The sequence below is a fragment of the Lepidochelys kempii genome, chromosome 3, assembly GCF_965140285.1.
Source record: "Lepidochelys kempii isolate rLepKem1 chromosome 3, rLepKem1.hap1, whole genome shotgun sequence".
Taxonomy (NCBI): Eukaryota; Metazoa; Chordata; order Testudines; family Cheloniidae; genus Lepidochelys; species Lepidochelys kempii.
In genome coordinates, this window is record NC_136382.1 from 208,053,936 (window position 1) to 208,076,691 (window position 22,756).

Below are 22,756 nucleotides of genomic sequence, written 5' to 3' on the forward strand. Positions count from 1 at the left end.
TAGCCTCTGTTTGCCAGAAGCTGGGAATGGGCAACCGGGGATGGATCACTTGACGATTCCGTGTTCTGTTCATTCCCTCTGAAGCACCTGGCATTGGCCACTGTCGGAAGACAGGGTACTGGGCTAGATGGACCATTGGTCAAACCCAGTATAGCCATTATGTTCTTATTATTTGTATTATTGCACTGCCTAGGACCTCTAGTCATAGACCAAGATCCCAAGTTGCTAGGCATAGAACAAAAAGATTGTCAGCTCTTTGAGGCAGGGATCATCTAAATATAAGTCAAGAGACAACAGACGGATGCAGACAAACCCATATGGGAGTACAAGGAAACAATAAGGCAATATTGGTCTCAGCATGACAGCAGCCTAGCCGGTTTTTGTAGGCATCGCGGCAAAGGAGAGTTTTAAGGAGGGTTTTTGAAGGAGGATAATGGGTTACTTTTGCTTCACAACACTCAGCTACACAAAACAGGAGGAGCAATGGATTTCACTGATAACGGTACTCATTTGAAAATGAAAACAAAGCTTTTTTGTAAAATCATGTAAATAAGGAGATAAAATACTTGTTATAAACCAGTAGTATATGCTGTGTAAAAAAAAGTTTATGATGTGCAAATATTGTTATGTACAATACAATTTGCTTGCAAAATATGCTTTGGACAAACAATAAACCCAACCCATGTGGTAATATAATCCTCTCTCATTTTGGTAAGATGATTAGTTATGTTTTTAATTTAGTCTTGTACACGCGACAGTGTAAGGGCCTTAAAAGTCCACTCAAACTGAGGCACTGCTCTTCCTTGCTTGCCCTAAGAAGTCGTATGTGATCTCTGAAATATCAAAAGCTTTATGAACACTTTCTGAGGAGAGCAGAGAGTAGAGTGCACTGTCTTTTTCTTGGTTCCGCTTCAGGAAGTCAGCAATCACTTTCCAGCGCGAGGCTTCAGACTCTTCATCTGCCCACTTGTGCTCTGGGAGGAAAGTGGACTGGAGAAGAGGGAAGACACAGTCATGGTACACCAGGAAAAACACAGACTTCAGAAATTCTTGGTCTCTCTAAAAGTAAGAAAATGAAATCGTTCAGAAAGGCCCCCGCAAAAGCCTGTGTGGTTTGAAAGCATTTCTAGTGAGTCATATGTACAAAACCAAAATGAGAAGATATAGTAATTCTGCTGACTGTTATTCCCAGTTCTCAGGAACATCTTTAGATATTCGGTGTTGAGAAACCCACGATGCTTCAAAAAATTACTGTCATGTAAATGCCAGCAGTGTTATCATGTACACTGATGTTTAGTGTGCCTAATTTGGTTTATTTTAAAATGTTTAACCCTAACTTTTCTTGCACTATACTTTAATGTACTAAAATACAGTGGGGCCAACAAGTACCAATTCTATTTCATGACACTCCTGATAAAACTGCCTTGATACAAATGGGCTTCTTTGTGAAAGAAGCTTAACTGAAAAAAGGAAATAACATGAAACTGTTAAGTGTAAAGGGAAAAACTGTGTGTGTCCTTTACTGCTCCTTTAATATCTACCCTATAGAGACAGTCTTAAAGCCCCTTTTCTTTTCCCCCAGAAAAATGTTTTTCCTGTTTGTGTTTTTACATTTGAAATACCAGGGATTTCCAGTCTTGTCTTCACTGGTTTTGCTGGAGGGAAGCTTATTTATTACGGGAAAAACTGATGTAATCTTTATACAGTATGTCAAGGACCTGATCCAAATCTCCCATTGACGTCAATGGCCTTTAGTTCAGGCCCCAACAAAACTACAAGGGGTACCTTTTTATTCTTAGCAGTTCAACTTTAAAAGCATGTGGCCTACAGCCAATAAAACATGTATGTTCAGTATTATTTGTTTATAAAACAAAATAGTCCGTCATACTACACTGACCAAAAACCACTAGGGGATATTTACATTTATGGACTATGAGGGTTGAAAGCAACCCATGACGATCCTATATTAACACTGAGGCAAGCTGGCTATAATTATAAGCTAACATCACATCCCTTCTTTGTTGCTTTGATACTATACTACAAGTGTGGATGAAAAAGGATGGGAAGAACTGCATTTATAGTACTTAATTCTTCTCATCCCATTTCTGTTAATGACAGAAATCAGTTTAGAAGTAAGTACTATAATCATTTTAGCGACAGAAATTATTCCATCGAGTTACAGCACTGTAGCGGGGTGGTCACCCCGCTCCTGCCCGGAAGGGGTTAAATGCAGCCCCAGGGGAGGGCTGTGGCTGGGGAAGGCTGAAGGGAGAAGCAGCCTCAGCTGTGGCCACGCCCCAATCAGGGCCTAGCTGGCCCTTATAAGAGGGCAGTGGGCCAGGAGCAAACAGTCTCTCTCTGTCTCTAGAGGGAGAAGGCCTGACTGCTGGGAAGCTGAATAGAGTACCTGAGGGGAGCAGGGCTGGGGAATATGGCAAGGGAGCTCCCGCCTGGAAAAGCCCCAGGCTGCAGCCTTGTTAAAGGCCAGAAAGGTGCAAGGATGCGGCCCAGGGTAGGCAGAGGCAGCTGGTCCAAACCCCCCCTTGCCTGTGATGATTGGCTTTTACTGACTGCAGTCGGCCCCAGTGAAAGGGGGCTAGATGGTGACTGGCAGTAGCCACTGAAGCGAGGTGGGGATAGTGGCTGGGGGTTTCCCTGTGTGGAGAGACCCAGAGAGCGGGTGTAATGCCAGGGGGCAGCGCCCAAGCACAAAGGACATCGGGTCTGGGAGGGACAGGGGGGCTAGGCGCAGCAAGGCACCAGCCTGCAGAGGGCACTCTGGGTCAAAAGAGCTAATTCCCAGGACGACTGACAGGTGGCGCTGCAGGGGTGAGTCTCGCCCTGTTACAAGCACTGATAGAAATACCTTTGGCTTGGATAAGATTTAATATCGCATACAGAAAATCTGTTATTACCTTTTCTGATCGCTTTAATGTGCTTTCCTTTTCTGCCCAAGCACTCTAAAATAAAATGCAGAACTTGACATCAGACTGAGTTTGGAAAACTGTGAAGATGCATTTAAGGACATTTTTTGAGCTGCAAAAGACATTTCTTTGACTTGATTCAATCCAGTTGATACTTGGAGTATTGTCCTCAGACATCAAAGAGCAGACGAGGCCACAAAACAGGATGCAGAGATTTCTAGCACAAATCTGGGATCTGTCCTCCCTCCACCTATCTTTCTAGTCACTGCCATACATTCTCCAGAACAAGTGTGTTTAGCAGGACAGGACTTGGACTGGAAGGATGAGAGGGAAATGACAGAGAGAAAGAGAGCAGGGGGAGGAGAAAAGTTTTTCCTGGAACTTTTAAGTACCTCTGGGAGACCAGAGAGTGACCCCCCACTCAATACTCTAACATTCTTCTCACCATCTGGGAAATGTCATGGACCCAAAGAGGACAAGGAGGATTCAAGGAATAAATAAAGGTGGTTTCCATGTCCCTTTTGTCAAGGGGGTGCATAATTATGGTCATTTCCAGGAGCAGTGGTAATCTGCAGGGAGTTTTGATGAAGTCAGCTCAGTCTATTCCCAAAATCAATTAGATTTCATTGGGGGAATTTTTGCCAAAATCTACGGTGTTTCAATGGGGAATTTTATAAGAGTTTATTTTTTGTTTAGTTCACATCTGAACTTTGCCTTCCTTATGTTTAAGGAATCTAAATGTGTATTATCATTATTTAAACGAATGACTGCTGGACCAAATTGTATAGAAATCACCAGAAGTTGCCCCTAACTAGTTAGAACCCCATTAAAAATAATCTAAGGTCAATCATTTTTTAAGAAAACAATTCTAACACAGTTTGGGCCTTCTTCAGACTGGGTGACCAAACAGTGTTGTAACATTTAACTTTGGTTCCTTAATTTGGACTGAGGTGAGTGTAGACAAGGAGAAAACCTGAAGACTGCAAATAATTGAATTTATTTAAATTGTCACTATTAAAAAAAAATTGTAAATTTTTAATTTGCAACCTTATTTTTGAAGAACATCAACCATATGGCTGAACAGTAAATGTTTCTGCTAAGACGATTAGCAATCAACTTGCTTAATACCACTTTGAGATCATCGTGGCAGCTCGTATCTCAGAGTTACTACTACAGTGTGTCTGCAGACTCAGGAAGACAGCAGTGCACTGGTTTACATCTGCAAGGTTATATTCACAACTACACAGGTTTAATATTTTTTATTGAAACCCTACATTTTGCAGATAACATTGGAATGCCAAATACTTTCTGATGCCACAAAAATCTGCATTTTACTTGGTGGGCATGTCCATTTCCCTGACAGAAGAACACCAGTTGTGTACTGGTTGAATTTAATCCATTAACAAATTGTGAAGAGCAGTAAATATGAAAAAAAGAAAGATGTTAGTAAAATTAAAGTCTGCTTTTAAACTGTACTATTTCAATTCATTTGTTCAGTTCTTTCCTGTTAAATAGTTCACCCTTGCCCCACTCCCAAAAGAATCCGTCTCCAGACACTATGGGAAAATTTTGAAGTAGTATTTATACATCTTTCTGCTTTGCTTCTGTCACATGTACTTGATTGCCTTCCTTAATTATGATGTAAATGAGTAAAAAAGGAATGTAGGCTCATCGAATCTGCACATGCTTGAAAGAACTGTAGTTTCTCTGTCATTTGCTTTTTCCATTTACTACTTACAAGACAACAAAAAAACCTCACCAAATCACTTGTAATACCTTAAAAGCCTACAAGTGTCATAACAATATACTATGTATTACATACCCTAAGTGCATCCATAAGGTCAGGCTGCTCCATGAGTTTGGGGAAAGTTGCTAAAATAGGATTACTGATTAAATCTGAAATGGAAAACAATTATCTCTATTATGATTAATGAGATTTTAAATAAGATTACAATTACATCCGCACTAAAAATGATTCAGAATTTCAGCATTAAAAATATCATTGCACTTTCTCATGATTTTGAGTAGTACCCCTGAACACAGTAACAAAGAGGAGTCCGGTGGCACTTTAAAGACTAACAGATTGAACACAATGTAAACTATTGTACTGTTCTATTGTATCCACATTTTAAAGGTGAAATACTCAAGGTTTAGTAAATATTAGTAATTGACCATTTTCAAAATGTATCAGGAAAATGAAATACTGAATTCTTTTTATAGAGTTTAATAGGCATTTTAAACTGCCTAATTCAGGAGTATTCGTTATTTAAAGAAATATACAAATAACTTTTACATAACTCTGAACAATATCCATCTTGCCTGGTTTTCCCTACACAGAAAAAGGTATAATGAGATCCATTGGTTGGAAGCTGAATCTAGAAAAAATTAGACTAGAAAAAAAAGAAGAGTTACTTACTTTTCCGTAACTGTTGTTCTTCGACATGTGTTGCACACGTCCATTCCACTGTAGGTGTGTGCGTACCTCATGCACAGTTGACAGGGAACATTTTCCCTCAGTTACAATGACTTGAGTGCCCTCTGCCACAGTGCACCACTGCAGAATAAGGGAGACGTGGGCTTGCGGTCTACCTGACCAGTGATTGCAGAACGATCTGTCCAAAACTGGCATCATTCCTGAACTAATGGGAAATGGCATAATGAGCAGCAAAAGCGTGAACTGATGATCAGGTTGCTGCCTGACAAACGTCTTGAACAGGAATTTGCACTAGGAAGGCCCCTGATGCTGCTTGCATTCTAATCAAATGAGTCAATACTCTTGGGGGTGTTGTGACATTAGCTGACTGGCAGCACAACCGAATGCAAAAGGAAATCCATCAGGAAATCTTCGGAGTGGAAACCGATTTGCCGTTTGCCCTGTCTGCAGTTGCAACAAATAACTGAGGACCAAAATGGTCCGGTGTGGTTGAAGTAGAAAGCCAATGCTTTTCTCATGTCCAAAAAATGAAGCTTTTGCTCATCTGTGTGCATATAAGGCTTTTGGAAGAACATTGGCAAATACATTTCCTGGTTCATGTGGAAATTGGAAACCACGTTTGTCAAGAATTTCGGATGAGGACATAGGTAAACTCTGTTTTTATGGGCAACTGTGTACAAAAGTCCTGAGACCAAGGCTCTCAGTTTGCCCACTCCCCTTGTGAGGTTATTGGAACCATAAACACCACTTTCATAGAGAAGTGGAGTAGGAAGTATGCCACAACAGCTTCAAGGGGAGGCCCCATTAACTTTGTTAGCATGAGGTTGGGATCCCATGGCAGAACAGGTTGTTGAACCAGAGGGCATAATCTGTGCAGCCCTTTTAGAAATATTATAGTTATGGGGCTGGAAAAAAACAACAGTCTATTCCCAGTGGAGGGTGGAATGCTGAAATAGCTGCCAAATGTACTTTAATGGAACTAACCGATAGGCCTTGATGTTTTTGGTGCAACAGATAATCCACAATGTGGTTAATGGAAACCTGCCTTGGAGACCTCTGCTGAAACCAGACAGTTTCCATTTGGCCAGATAAATACACCTAGTTGAAGGCTTTCTGCTCTTCAGAAGCACCTCCTGAATGTTTTTCGGTCGAGTCACTTCTAGTTAGCCATGAAGCATCCATGCCATCAAGTGGAGGGCCTGTAGGTTGGGATGGAGAAGGCAGCTGTGGTACTGAGAAATCGCATCAGAATCTAATGAGAGAGGTGAAAGAGGCCTCACCAACAATGCTAGCAAGGCCATGCTGGTGCTATTAGAATGAGGCAAGCATGATCCTACCTGGCCTTGAATAGAACTCCGGATAGTAATGGTTTTGGAGGACAGGCATACAGCAGGGAGTTTCTCCATGATAGCTGGAAAGTGTCCATCAAAGATGCAGGGCTGTGACCCCCCTTGGGAGCAGAACTGATGGCATTTTTCTGTTGGTCTTTGTTGTAAACAGGTCCACTTGGGGAATTCCCACAGCTGGAAGATGGGCCTGGCTGTGTCTGGCTCGTAGTGAGCGGAGAAAGATCTGCGTAGGTGATCTGCCAGTGTGTTCTACTCTCTCAGGCTGTAAATCACTTTGAGGTAACGGAACTGGTTATGCAGATCTCCCAGAGCAGAACTGCCCCCGATACAGTTGGGACGAACGCACCCCTCACTGTCTGTTTACGTAAAACATAGGTGCTGTATTGTCCATTAACACTGGCACACTTTCCCCCAGAGTACTTGGGCGAAAGGCTGAACAGGCTACACAGATAGCACGTAGTTCCCTGATGTTTACATCAGCCCTCGGCTCCTGTGAGGACCATAGCCCTTGGGTTTGTAGGGTTCCAATATGTGCCACCCAACCCAGGGGTGGGGCATCTGTGATCAGTGTGAGCGCCGGCTGCAGAAAAACGAAGGGGTTCCCACGCTAACATTCTGAGGGCCTGTCCACCAATCCAGGGAGGACCAAACTACCTCTGGAATGTGAATTGCTTTGTCTAAACAATGTCAACAGGGCATACATTGACGCTAGTCATCCTTGAGGCCTCCTGAGGTGAAGGCTGGCATGCTGTACCACATACGTACATGCTGCCATGTGCCCCAGAAGTCTGAGGAAAGTGCTCACTGTGGTAATGGGATGCACTTTTCGATGCAATAATAGGTTTTGGAGAGTTTGGAACCTTTACTGGGGCACAAACGCTCTGGCTTTTGTAGCATCCAGTAGTGCTCTGATAAACTCTATTCTTTGCACAGGTTCTAGAATTGATTTGTCCTGAGTAATACCTCCAGTGCATTGAAGGTCGACTGAATGATTGCCATGTGGGACAGAACTTGAGATCGAGACCTGCCCCTTACTGGCCAGTCTCCCAGGTAGGAAAAGACATGGATTCCCAATCTCCTTTGATACACAGCTACCAGCACCAAGCATTTAATGAAAGATATTACTTCACCATCTTATCTCTCTAATATCCTGGGATCAACACAGCTACAACTACACTGCATAAAGCAGTTCTTGGTGAGCCTTGTAATCCTCTGGCAGGGGAGAATCGCTCACCATCTCTACAGCCTCACCTCTTGATGAGGATGCTGAGGCAATGGCTGACCTGCCTCTGCTGGAGGAGAAGCTGTCTGAGCAACTTCCAGTTGCCTGATACTGGGCATGGGGGAACATTGTGTGCAGTGCCAATGACCTCTGTGCACCCTCGAAGAAGCCAACTCTGATGGATGAGGAGAGGCCCTAGCAGGGGGAGAGACACCTCATGGCATCCAGAACAGCCACTGATATGGTGGTGGTGGTGGTGGGCCCCATAGCTGTGCTGGCCATTGCCCCTTACTGGGACTGTTGAGACATTCATGGACCCTACAGCTCAGATGGAGGATAAGCTTCCTGTCTGGTATGGGACACGAAAGATCCCACTTCAGAATCTGATGAAGATGACTGAGTGCCGTGACAATGGTGGAGCTGAATCCATGTGGACCAGGGATATTAACAGTGGCTTTCCCCTGGAAGATACCAGCCTCCTAGGCACTGGTACCCCATGTTTCTGCAGGGCTGGTGCAGGGATCTCAGTTGCTGATAGCAGCTGAAACCCTTCTTGCATTACTAGGGACACTGGAGCCGAGAGAAGGTGTCTAGATCTCTGGCGGCAGCATAGGCTTCCAGTGTCGTCAGTACTGGAACTGGATCCTGGGTCTGATTAACAGAAATTTCAGGCGTTGGCTTTGACGGACCTGACATAGGTTCCAGAGTCAACTAGCCCCCCTTTGCAGGAGAGGAGCACTCTGGGGAATGCTTTCCCTCAGAGTCCCTGGCAGGGGCCTTGCTTTTAGCGGGCCTTGGTACCAAAAGTCTTGCTGAGCAAGGTACCATGTCTTTGGCAGCTCTGTGTCTCTCCTTTGGTACCAGAGACACTGAACGTGGAGCTGAAGACATCTCAGGAGGCACACTAGCCAGGGCATTGGAGCTGTTCTTCGGCTCTGCTCCAGCTCCAGGCAAAAACCTGCAGCTCCTCTGCTCTGGAGCTGCTCCACGCTCCAGCCCCGGGCTCCGCTCCAAAGCCCTGGCACTAAGTATTGATGCCCCTCTCAGAGAATGCTCTGAACATGACAGCTCCAATGGAGGGCCAAGTGCTGTCTTCATAAGGAGACACTTAAGCCTCACTGCTGTATTCTTTTTTGAGCACAGCTTAAACCCTCTACAAGCGTAACACTTGTCACTGGCCTAGGCCTCCCCCAGCTGGGGTGTGGATTACTGACCGGCATCAGTCTGGCACAGGACCAGCAGGACTTAAACGCTGGGGAGCAAGGCATGACTCTGGTCCTGAAAACCAAATCTGGTCCAAAACAGACCTAGCAGCTAAAAGCCTACCACTAACTGAATACTAAATAAACTCACTACTAAGCATTAAATGAGAAACAGACTATAAACAAAGAGTGAGCGAGATAAACTTGTGATAGCAAGAGTGGAAGCACTCCTACAGTCACTGACGATAGAAAGAACTGAGGGATGGCTCTGCCCTCTTATATTGGCACACGGTGGCGCGTGGTGACAGAGGGCATTCAACCCACCCCAACAGGTACTACTGAGGGAAAAAGTTCTCTGATAACTGTGCACAAGGCATGCACACACCTATAGTGGAATGGACATGTGCAATCACTCAAAGAAGAATAAGGCAGAAACTTTTAACAGTAAGGGTAACTGACCACTGGAACAACTTATTAAAGATGTGGAGGATTCTCCATCACTTGGAGTCTCTAAATAAAGAGACCGTGTCTTTCCAAAAGACATGCTATAGCTCAAATTGAAGTTATTAGTTATTGCAGGAATCACTGTGTGAGATTCTCTGGGCTGTTAAGCAGGAGGTCACATTCAATGATCACAACGGTCCCTTCTGGCCTTAAACTCATTTAGTAGATTATTGGTTTTTTATCTTCAGAGTCTAATTTAATAAAATAATAATGAGAGGTTATATATGCTAAAAATTAAAGAAAGGGTCTTATTTTAAGATGTGCTGAGTATCCACAACACAGATTACCTCTCGGGAAGCCATGATGGGAATTATGACTTTGAGCACCTTTGAAAATTAAACGTATTTGGGTATCTAAATATGAACTAGAAATGTTGGCTTCATTTTATTGGTAAGAGCACTACAGAAGTCCTTACCCTGGGAGTAGCCTGTACATTATTTAGAAAGTCTAGGGGGGAGATAGAGAAGAAAGCCTCATTCTAAAGTATGAATAAATATCAACCTACTACACCATGGTTAACACTCGTAATGTATTACATTGTGGCTTTTTTAAATAGTCACAATTAGAGAACACAGTAAAATTGTTATACTTTTACTGAAAGGAATATGTCTGAACCTGTATCTATTAAGATTCATTGATTTTATTCTTTCTGCTGTCAGACATAGGTTTTAAGAGCTCCTCTACTCCTCTCCTACGTACCCTCATGATTAGGGAAACATGAGAAGAATTATTAACCATAATGATAGAACCACTCTCCAGTTTGCTTGCAGATATCATGAGAATATACACATCAAAAATAAACAAGTTAGGTTTGGATCCTGACAGTTAAAGGCCCTTGTAAACATTTTCAAGAGTGAAAAAAGCCCTCCTTTAGGGACATTCCCTGTCATGCTGTACACTGCAGAAATGCATACTCAGCATTGTTAAAGCATTGCAGCAGAATTTGGAGATAACCTGGAAACATAGGAAATGCAACACTGTGATTCTGAGTGATGAGGAATTCCTAACTCCTCAGTGAATGTTTGGTGAATAAGGACCACAAGTGTTGCAACAAATACTTTTTTCAAAATAATTTTTTACAGTAGACTTTTACACTTCACTGAAAAAACTATGCTTGCAACGTTTGCATTCCACTGCGAGAACTTTAGTCAAATATGACAACTCATTTGATGCAAGTTAAAATATTACTAGCCTGAAATACAAATACAAACAAACTTTAAAAAAAGACTCTTGAGTAGAAACAAGGGACTCTAAAAATGGCTGAAGGAGAAGAAAACAGGAGTACTTGTGGCACCTGTTCTTTTTGCGGATACAGACTAACACGGCTGCTACTCTGAAACCTGAAGGAGAAGAGGTTTCATTCAGTTTCCTCTGGAAACTGCAAATGAAGTTCCTCCAGACTGAATGGTTATAGAATGTCTATACAACTCTAGATACGGTGTGCTACTTTCATTCATACTTCTTAAAATTGGAACATGTAGGTTAAACAGCATAAGACGGCAGGAAACATAAGGCAGTTAACACAATGGGCCCCAGATCTTTCTTAAACTGGAGTTAATGACAAATGATTACATTACAAAAACAACACACTGCCATCCTAATTGGCTGAGATCTATTACATTGTGCAAATCTTTAAACTTCTTTTTAGAAAAGTAAAATATATACAAACTTGGGTGCATGTAATATACTATATTCTGCTAGGCCTAACTTCTAGTAATTCTGCAAACATTCTCTTCCTGAAAAAGTGACCAGAAGCAGAGAGTACCAACACTACCTTTTCCCATCTGACTCTTTTTCACTAGAACAACAATTCTTACCAGCACTTTGCATGCTTATTCTGTCCTTCAGGAGCACATCACTGAGAATTTGTCGATAAAATATCAAGAGATGAATGTAGCACATACTGCCAATTAACGTTTCTGGTAGCAGACTGTTAGAAAGAGAAAATAAAAAGTTATAGATTTGTTTTCAAAACAACTCATGCAATGCATTCCCATAAGCTGGAAAACATATTACAGCCATATCAATGTATGTGAATAAACATATATTATATGAAGTTACAGATTCACAAAGCCATCACTATGACCATGTGTTTTATACATAGACTGTGAGAAGCAGTTCAGTGCCACCAATAAATGACTCAGACTGTTTAGAATCAGGAAAAAATTGAGAGCTAGTCAAAAGTATTGTGAGTTTGATTGTGTAAATGGAAGAACAGTCATTAAAATGCACATCTAATTTCAGATTTTTCCCAGGCAGCAACATATTTAAACCCTACCCAGGAGACACTTTGGAGAGACTAAATTGTTCTTTAAAGGGTCTGATTCTTCTTCCGATGAAGTCCATGGCAAAACACCCATTGACTACAAAGGGGGAGGATCAAGCCATAATTGCCAAATTAGTTTATATAGCAACTGCTGCAGTATTGTCCGTCTAAATTCAGATCCCACTCTTAAAGAAGCTTACTCTCCAATACAAAGTATAAATTATGTATGAATCTTGAAATAGTAACCATGTACATTCTAAGGGCCAAAAGAGTTCTCCAAGTGCCTATGTTTAATTCACACACATGCCATATGCTGACCTTCACCAAAGCACCAAAAAATATTCTCTTGACTTCCAAAGTCTAGGCCAGATGTTCAGTTGGGGTAAATGCCTTGGCTCCTCTAGCTTCAACCCGATATAAACCCAAAGACTTGTATCAAGTTTGAATCCTTAAGTGCCTTCAGTTTCACACTTTTTTTTTTTTTTGCTAAAGAACTCTAGTCCCTCAAAGAGGACACCCCAACTCTGTACATCCAGAGGCAAAGCTGAATGTGAAGCCAATTGTTCTCTATATCACAGTGATGCCACCAAGTAAGCCACAGTATCTGCTGTTTTATAGGAGAGCGTGTTTGGCCACTTTCTTCCATTAATGCCACTCCCATTTTTTAGATTCCTCCACTGAAGCTGTTCTAGGGAAGGACATCTTGTCTTGAGAGAAAAATCACAGTGGGCCAATAATATGTGATAAGTCACTATCAACATTTGTAGTGTTGCTAAGGAAATGAATCTTAAGGGAGCTAACTTCCTTGCTTTCTCATCCTTTGCAGTGGTCTTGTGAGTTCTTCCTGATCCTGCTTCCATTAGCAGGAGACTCCGCCAATGATCATCATGTAACCCTGTACCACACATTCAGTTCTTTGAGGGGAACATACGTAGCCTCAGTGGTCACTGTTTTCTACAGAGGTTACACTTCTGGGGTAAGCACTCTCTCCACTAGGGGACCTATAAAGAGGAAGGATGCTCTTGTACTTAAGGCAGTGGACAAGGACTCGAGAGGCTGGCTTCAGTTTCCAGTTCCGGCAGTTTTCCTGTGTGACCTCAGGGAAGTCACTCAATCTGCCTGATAACAACACTTCCCCAACTCATGAACTGTATGGTTTGATTAACATTTGTGGAATATGTGTTTATAATATGGTAACTGAGGCTATGTAAGTACATAGAGAGCTTTCTAAAACAAAAAACACAGACAAAACTTGGTGATCAACTTTTGCAAGTTATGCATTAAATTAGAATTGATCCACTGACCCAAAGTATCATGGACAGATCTTCACTTTATTTTTCCATACGTAGAACACTTACTTCAGGATGCCTTTTGATCGTGTGCTTAATGATCTCAGTTTCACTAGAAGTTGAGGCTGTTTCTTTAGTGTTATCATCTGATGGAAAACACCACTGCTTGCTTAAGACATAAACAGTTGAAATAAACATCAAAAATTAAATCAGATGTTTTGAAGCTAGAGTATTATAAAATGAAAAGGAACATTTAAATATGCTCATGGCAAAGTGAAGCTAAGTTTCCAAGTCCACTTTTCAAGCATGAAAAGGAAACTTCCTTTCTGATATTGAACCAAGAAAAAAAATAATTTAAAATTAGCAAATTCTTAAGTCAACATCTCATAACCTCATGATCTAGGCAGCAAGTACCAAAGAACTTTTTTCTGATTTGTTTTAAATAATGTGTAGCCTTGAGAGATGCATAGCAAAGTCAGTGCTTATCTATGAAGGGAAGCTTGGCACCAGTGTATGATTTTTCAGTAAAAGTAGAGACATATGCTCTTTCAGCCTGTTGATCCGACCCTTGAAACAATGGTAAGAAGGGGAGGGGCAAATGAGACAGAACAAAGAGAGAGAAGAGCAGGTCATTTGTTTGGAGGGAGTTGGGAGAGGCCAAGGTTGTCCACGGCCTGCAACAACAAGCACCTCTGGCAAATAGGTTTATCACAGTGAAGGAGGAACACTGGGGGCACCCCCTAGTTAAAATATAGACAGTGCATCATTTGAACCACTTACGGTGAAATTTAATTTACCGCAATGGAGGATATGCACACACACGCTACATATACCATAACAAGTAACTTATTTAAGGCTGCTAAGTGCAATTCAAGAAACAATACACTATTGTATGCATCCATTTTAAAACAAAAAACAAAAAAAACAAAACTCAACTATTAAAAATCATGAAACTCTTAAGACAAGGTAAGAGTAACATTGGCTGGTGTCATAATTGTTTAGGTCAATGTTAAGATCAAATTCACTCAGACACATAAACAGAAGAATGCTCCTAGCCAGCACTCAAACAACCTCTCTCCGCCTCTTCATTTGTGATACTATTTAAAGGGATAATTTAATGGAAGCTGGGTTGTGCCCTCCACTGCTAAGGTCTATTTAAGATAATCAGGGCATGGATAGCTTATTTGGAAGGATATGTTATAAAAGAAAAAGTTTGCCATTTGTCTGAGGTAACCTCATTCTGATGTGAGTTGAAGCCAAGTCTGAATAATGTAGGTTATTACAAAAAAGTGGCAATAAAAACTATCATCATCCTGCCACATATTTGTTTTATTACAAGTCTCTTCCTGCTTATCTCCCTTTGAAGGACATAATTGTAGATACTATAGATAATGGTGATAATACATTGTCATGAATGACTATCAGTAACAAGTTTAGAAAAAAGTCAATTTCCTCATTGTTTGTAAAATAAAGCTGTTTATGAGCTCATGCCTGCTCTTTTTCCTCTCCCTGCAATTTGCCAAGGGAATCTGAATGTCGAGCATTGTTACACACTACACTCAGAACCTCAGAGGATATATAAGCGTGCAAAGGTGCAAAATACAGTACCCAATTGTTATGTGTCATTTCATTTATGTAATGTACATGTGAAACTGTACCTCTTCTTGATATTGATGGGTCCACCTCAATACCTCTCTCATAGGGTGTGCCACCATTCAAAAGAAGCTCATATGTCCTGTAAATAAATAGTAATATACTTTAATAAACATAACCAGGGGGAAATGAAAACAACAGCATCACTTTTCTCTGAAAATAAAGCAAAGATCTCTCTTATTTTTAAAGAAAAGAGATCCAGTTTTTATTATTAATATTTTAATGGGAGCTGATTTTGCTTAATCACTCACAACAGCTGAAACTCAAGAAGCAAACCTGAAGCTTCTCTTGTACAGTAACAAATTAGCCACATTTCAAAATAAATATTAGCAATAATTCTCTTAAATGCAACTTCAACAGTGTGGTTTAAAATGAAATTAACAAAAAATTCATCATGTTTTCCTTCCCAAAAACCTATATATCTGCAGTCTGAACAAAGGTCTCGTCTCACTCACACATTCACAAATCGCAGTCTTCGTCTTGTGTCAATTGTATTTGTTCATTCAAACAGCAACCAAAAGGTATTTATAAAAATACACTTTAATAATGTGAAACTGATTGTGTTGACACTGCTCAATCATTCAGAGATGACACTTCTAATGGACAATTCTAGACTCAACTTTCTGACATTTCTCACGTTTCAATAAATTTGGTAACTTAACAGGCTCAAGATTTCTGCTCACTTACTACTTGATACTTCTACTACTACTTGAGAAATTTTAAAATTTGTTTCAGAGGAACAGCCGTGTTAGTCTGTATTCGCAAAAAGAAAAGGAGTACTTGTGGCACCTTAGAGACTAACCAATTTATTTGAGCATGAGCTTTCGTGAGCTACAGCTCACTTCATCAGATGTTTACCGTGGAAACTGTAAATATAATGTAAATATAAAGTCTGCTGCAGTTTCCACGGTAAACATCTGATGAAGTGAGCTGTAGCTCACGAAAGCTCATGCTCAAATAAATTGGTTAGTCTCTAAGGTGCCACAAGTACTCCTTTTTTTTTAAAATTTGTATAACTTAAGTTAGGCTCCTAACTCCACAGTGACTTTGGTGCCTAAAGTGAATCTCCTGAAACCATATTTAATTTAGGCATCTAAATATTAATTCATGAATCAAACTTTAGCCATCAAAGCTTTAAAGTTTTCAGCCTGAAGATAAACATGTAGTTTCAAAATTCTAGACTCTGTATTTACAGCACTGTATTAGCAGCAGGGCAGGACATGAGTCTTATGGAAGGATCACCAACAGAGAAAAGAAAGAGAAGAAAACTGTTTTCTCTTGTGCTGTATGCTTTTTATTGTTAAAAGGATTATTGACAGAGCAGACACTAGATTTCTTTTTTATTCTTCAAAGCTCATTGCATCTTCTACCCTATTTTACTCCATTTGTCAAAGCAGATATACCATTTATGGGAGACAGAGCAAACAATGCAATCAGCCAATAAAACATTCATTATGCACAGGAGGAAACTGCACATGTACAAGCAAGATTTTTTTTAAATGGTTTGGACCATTTTAGATTTGAGTCAGGCTAGACTGAGCCATATTTCAAACAGCTCAGCGTATGTCACTATACTTTATACACCCATTTAGCAAGTGTGATATCTCAGAAGCTGCTGACAGAGTGGATACGTAACAAATGACCCCAAGTTTCAGTTCTAATCCCATTCCATTCAGTTATTCCCCTGTTGGGTCTTTTGGCATAATTTGACTCAACCTAGAAGAACATGTGGCTAGAAAGGCATGCTCTACAGGACACTTTCTTGGGATGAGCCCACAGAGTATAAAACCAAAAGAACGTCAGTGTCTGAAAGTGCTGTTAAATTTGATTAGTCAGTTTTGTCTTGCTTGGCCTTTTTTATTGAAGTACTGAAAGAAACAAACTGTATGTTTACAGCTGTGAATGCTGGGCAACAATATTCATACTGCAGTAAAACCCCAACTCAAAATGACTTCACATCTCACCTATCGTTTTAGGGTTGATACCATTTTGGAAGGAGAAGAAAGGAATGTGCACCTATATGAGAGAAGGACAGAAAGTGCAGGTGTTGATAATGCAACCCAGAGGTGTGTCTGTTTGCACAGTTTTGCTCTTAGAAACTGCTAGTTATTGCATACTTATTGCTAACATTTCAAATCGATATAATTTATTGTCTTTGTAAGGAGGACTAGCCATGGCATTGGAGTGCAGTGAGGTTATAAAACCAATACTTAAACTATCCTGAGAAGCAGTGATTCCGAAAAGGATTTGGGAGTCATGGTGGATAATCAGCTGAACATGAGCTCCTGGTGCGATGCTGGGGCCAAAGGGATAATGCCATCCTGGGATACATAAACAGGGGATTCTTAAGTAGAAGTAGAGAGGTTGTTTTACCTCTGTATTTGGCCCTGGTGTGACCACTGCTGGAATACGGTGCCCAGTTCTGGCGCCCACAGTTCAATAATGATGTTGATAAACTGGAGAGGGCTCAGAAAAGTGCCACAAGAATGATTAGATTGGAAAAAATGCCATATAGAGTCCTAGATCGTAAGGCCAGAAGGGACTTCCTTTATATCACAGACCTCTAACCTGACCTCCAGTATATCACAGCCCACTAAACACCACCCAGCACCCGCACACTAAACCCAACAACTGAAATTAGACCAAAGTATTACAGCCCAAAGGAGACTAGACCACTATGTGCCACAGGCAGAGAATAGGAGGGACCAAAGCCACTGCAATGGCACGAAAATGATTAAATTAGATAAATGTTGATAATCCTGGCATATGACCCACACCAACACTCTGCAGAGGAAGGCGATAAAACTCCAAGGTCACTGCCAATCTGACCTGGGGGAAAATTTCTTCCTGACTGTAAGGCTCCACAGACTAGAACCTAGGTCTGCAGAGCCTGAGATCACTAACATTCCCACAGTGCTACTGGGAGGCCATGTAGAGCCCTAACCAGGGAGCATGGGGAGTAGGAGCCACAGGAAGTACTGCCCAAGGGACCCAGAGTGACAATACTCTGCAGCCCTCTGACTGGCCAATTGCACTATTTAACCCTGGAGGGTGCCCCAGGAAGCTGTCTGGGCAACCCACCCAGACTTCTGGCCTGCTGCAACTCCAGATCTCACCTCATCTCCTGATCTCCAGTCTCTGACCCCAGCTCAACATTGACCCTGACTCTTGCCTCCTGACCCCAGCTGGTGCTATCTCTGATCTCCAGTCTCCAACGCCAGACTGACTCTGACCCCAACTCCTGCTTATGGAACCCAGCCTTAGCGATTCCCCAACCCCTGCTCACCAACTACATTCCTTGATGTGTGAATCCCAGCTCAGCTGTGACTGCTGAGCCTGATTGCCTATGCCCTGGTCCCCTACGCTAACCCCACTTATGGTGATCAGTTAGCCCCAGAGCACGTGACCAAGAACCAGCCAGCCAAGCATTGAGAGAGAGAGAAGTGCTTCGTGCCACCTCAGAGCCATGGCACACCCTGTCCAGTGTTCCATCTCCAGCTGTGGCCATCTCTGATCCTTCATAGGAAGGAGACCAAAAAAACCCAGAATACATGGGTTGGGGGGGGCGTGCAGGGGGGAATAATCCCTTCTTGACCCCTATAGGTGGCTGTCTGAAGCCCTGAAGCATAAGCTTTTGGAATATTAGACATAAACCTGTAAACAAAAGACATAATGATAGGAGCTCAATCTATTCAGTTTAACAAAGAGAATGATAATGAGTGACTTGATCACAATTTATAAGTACCTGCATGGGGAACAAAAATTTAATAATGGTCTTTTCAGTCCAGCAGACAAAGATTTAACAAGATCCAAAGGCTGGAAATTGAAGCTAGACAAACTCAGACTGGAAACAAGGTGCAGAATTTTAACAGTGAGGTTAATTAACCATTGGTACAACTTACCAAGAGTTGTGTGGATTTGCCATCACTGACCATTTTTAAATCAAGACTGGATATTTTTCTAAAACAAATTCTCTAGTTCTAACAGGAATTAATCCAGGGCAGTTCTATGGACTAGATGATCAGAGTGGTCCCTTCTGGCCTTATAGACTATGGATCTATGAAAAAGTTAAAGTGACTAAATTGATTTTCACTGTCTAGGCCAAGAGAAATGCAAAAATATAAACTGAGTGTCAAGGGGATTAATAAATTGGATTTTTAATTTTTTCCCACTTAACCTAATATCTCTGTAGTAATCTAGATAAAAAAACAATCATTCCGTAAACAAAGATTTGCAAAATACACTTGCATTTGCGAATACAGACTAACACGCTGTTACTCTGAAATCTGATTCCAGTTTTTGGATACTTAATTTTGAGCCTTTGAAGGGTGGGATAATTAGTACAAAACTATTCTGATTAGAAGTTCCAGCATCACCTGAATATTAGAATCCCAAATCTGATTAATTTTTCTGCAATTAAATACATATGCCCTTATACATACAGTTAATACATGTGAAATTCCAGCTCTACTGCTAACTGCAACAAGAATTTTTACATCAAAAATGCAAGCAAAAGTATGAGTTTAAAAAAGAATCTTCATACTCTGAGAGAAAATACAGCCCACTTACTTGGAAGAAACTGGAATTCCACTGGAGTCGAAGAGTTTTAGAAATGTCCAACCACAGCTTAACTCTCCTCTTTCACCAGTTGACTAGAAAGTAATAGAAGAATAAAACTTCTTATTCAGCCAGCTAAAAATAGAAAACTTAAGAGATGAATGACATTTTGTTGAACCACAGATAAAAGATCTCCCTTAAAAATATACAAGGTTCCAGAACTTTGTAAATATACCTTGAAAATTTCAGGGGATTGAGTATTGATCACAACATTTTTGAGTGTCTTTTGCCCTAACTTTGTGTGTGTTATGTATGTGTTTGCAAGCAACCAAAAAGTTAAATAGAGATTATGGGCCTGATTTTCAAATAAAGGTTGGGCTGGAATTAGACAATTGTGCAGCTATTATCACAACATGAAAATATCTGTCCAGTTGTGTGTCCAAAGTTACCCTTAGTCTACGGTGAACTTAAAAAAATACAAACAACAAATCCACTCACCCACAGGCCTTTGAAATTGCATTACCAGACAAACAACCACCACCACTAGTTAAACTGGAGTTGAGGTTGAGAATTCATAACAGTACTTTAAGAGTGTCAAAACCTTACAAAAATGTTGTAATTATAAAAAACAAGCTTTAGAAAGCCAGGAAATTCAAAGAGAAGATTAATTCTAAAGAAAGCAAGACATTAAAGACTTGCCTACACAGCACCAGCAAAGCACACTGGGTTAACATGACTAGCTTAACACAAGCTAAGTACCTTTTACTGGCAGGGTCTACATGGGGCGGGTAGAGTGCAACACATTACTAAAAAAAGAAAAGGAGGACTTGTGGCACCTTAGAGACTAACCAATTTATTTTAGCATCAGCTTTCGTGAGCTACAGCTCACTTCATCGGATGCATACTGTGGAAAATACAGAAGATGTTTGTTTTTATACACACAAATCATGAAAAAATGGGTGTTTATCACTACAAAAGGTTTTCTCTCCCCCCACCCCACTCTCCTGCTGGTAATAGCTTATGTAAAGTGATCGCTCTCCTTACAATGTGTATGATAATCAAGGTGGGCCATTTCCAGCATAAATCCAGGGTTTAACAAGAACATCTGAGGAAGGGGAGGGGGGGTGAGGGTTAGAGATAATCAAGGTGGGCCATTTCCTCAGACGTTCTTGTTAAACCCTGGATTTGTGCTGGAAATGACCCACCTTGATTATCATACACATTGTAAGGAGAGCGATCACTTTACATAAGCTATTACCAGCAGGAGAGTGGGGTGGGGGGAGAGAAAACCTTTTGTAGTGATAAACACCCATTTTTTCATGATTTATGTATATAAAAACAAACATCTTCTGTATTTTCCACAGTATGCATCCGATGAAGTGAGCTGTAGCTCACGAAAGCTTATGCTCAAATAAATTGGTTAGTCTCTAAGGTGCCACAAGTACTCCTTTTCTTTTTGCGAATACAGACTAACACAGCTGTTACTCTGAAACAACACATTACTGCACTTCACAAATCTCACTCCTCTGGCATACTTTGCTGCACCATGTGGACAAGCCCTCAATAAGGAAATGCATAGTTGCAAAGCCTCCAAACAACCTCTAATGATACCCTGAGAAAAAAAATTAATTGAGTAAAGCTTATCAATCTATAACAACCATCTTTTATGATATCAGTGACCACAAACACTAGAATATTTTACTTGTAATGGAGGCAGTGTTACTTGGTGGACAGAGCACTGGAGGAGTCCTATTCCCAGCTCCATCACTGGCCTGCTGGGTGACCCTGAGGGAGTCACTTTGCCTCTCTGTGCCTCAGTTTCCCCACATGTAAAATGGAGCTAATGATCCCTACCTTCTTTGTAATTTGCTTTGAAATCAACAGATGGAAAGTGCTATACAAGAGCTATGTATTATTAAGACCAATAGGGTGTTTGCACAAACTCTAGCCCTTATACAACCATATTCTAGCCACACATCCTTAATAAAATCCTGACTAGACAAATAGCATAATGAAGGCCATCATTCCCCAATAGGTCCCTCCAGACCGCCAATGATCAAAAGACACAGAGCTAGTCTATTTATATATACAATTCTCCTAGACCTAGACCATGAGATGATACCGGCTACAGGGGGACAGAGGGGTGGGGAATCATGGTTAATGTAGTGACTCAGCAGAGCAGGACTATATGACCAATGTGGAACTTGTTATATTCTGCCCTGAAACAATGGCAAAAAGTACTGCTAGACAGAGGAACAAGTGATTCTTCAGAGCCAATATTTCATGAACCTTCAGAAATGAAAGCTAGGAATCTCTGCTTTCCAGCAGTGTAATTATTTGTTTTTATATCTCAGAGTTCATGGGAGCTCATGCCTCTGATAACTGGTTCTCTGCACATCACCCTCTAGTCTCAATCCTTATAAGTACCCAATCAGACAGACAGTAACCACTGGAGCTAGAAACCAGTACGTTATACATTTTTGAAAGAGTTTGCAATTTCAGCTTTCAAATTATATAAAAGATTATTCTTGAATGATTTGATTATGAGCTATTAATCATGCCAAAATTGGAAGGCAATGGGGAAAGCAAGATGATAACCAGAGTGACAAGAAATTGGTCCTTAATAATCACAATTAATGTCAGATCTTTGGAAGACCAATAAAAATGTTTTCAGGACAGGTAAAACTTTCTGATGACCAGTGATCAGAAAGAGAAAGTGTTCTGATCGCTAAACAAGGATCAAAAACTACCTCTCTATTCCTCCACAGATGGTAGTGGGTGGGGTGAGATGGATATTATACCTTTTCTGTGGAGAAATAGGACTTCAGTTTCCATTGCTGTCAATCTAACATTTGACTAGCACTAAAAATCACTTTAAAAAACTGAGTAAATCCAAGGAAAAATAAAAAACAAAGTTTTCTATTGTACTACAATTATTTGATGTTGAGATTCTGGAAGTAATAATAATAAAACATTCAGTTTTGAAAATGTATCCATCTTTATATGCTTACATTGCGAATATAAGTGATGCCAAGTTCAAATAATATACCAATGTCTGGAGATGAAGAATTGGACCTGATAAAACAGTCACCATCAAGCAAGCTGGGTAAGATGCCTGTTACCTAATAAATTAAAACAAAAATAAGATGTGAGTGTAGATCTTCAAGATTCCAATTTTTAAAAACCTCTGAATACATTGACTCTAGCATCTTCTATAAAAGACTCAATCTCATTATTCATCATTTTCTTTTAACTAAAAAGATTCAATTTAAGGCAAAAATACTGTTCTGTTTTTCCATAAAATGCTGCTAATCTGTAAAAGTAACTCCTTTAGTAATTATCGGCTCTCAAAGCAT

The 22,756-nt window shown here is 40.7% G+C and overlaps 1 protein-coding gene across 3 annotated transcripts in view; it reads right to left on the reverse strand.

The window, feature by feature from the left end:
* Positions 1 to 587: 587 nt before the first annotated feature.
* NPHP1 (nephrocystin 1) overlaps positions 588 to 22,756 on the reverse strand; it is a 37,759-nt gene continuing 15,590 nt past the window's right edge. The window contains exons 13-20 of one of the 3 annotated variants that reach the window (XM_073339800.1): positions 22,412 to 22,522; positions 19,413 to 19,495; positions 14,849 to 14,925; positions 13,260 to 13,359; positions 11,453 to 11,565; positions 4,747 to 4,820; positions 2,916 to 2,960; positions 588 to 990 (exon numbers count right to left, since the gene is read on the reverse strand). In XM_073339800.1, coding sequence (XP_073195901.1) covers positions 781 to 990; positions 2,916 to 2,960; positions 4,747 to 4,820; positions 11,453 to 11,565; positions 13,260 to 13,359; positions 14,849 to 14,925; positions 19,413 to 19,495; positions 22,412 to 22,522 — 813 coding nt within the window. In that variant the 3' untranslated portion in view covers positions 588 to 780. Of the gene's footprint in view, positions 1,060 to 2,915; positions 2,961 to 4,746; positions 4,821 to 11,452; positions 11,566 to 13,259; positions 13,360 to 14,848; positions 14,926 to 19,412; positions 19,496 to 22,411; positions 22,523 to 22,756 lie in introns of all 3 variants that reach the window. The other 2 variants (XM_073339798.2, XM_073339799.1) reach the window with 2 other exon arrangements.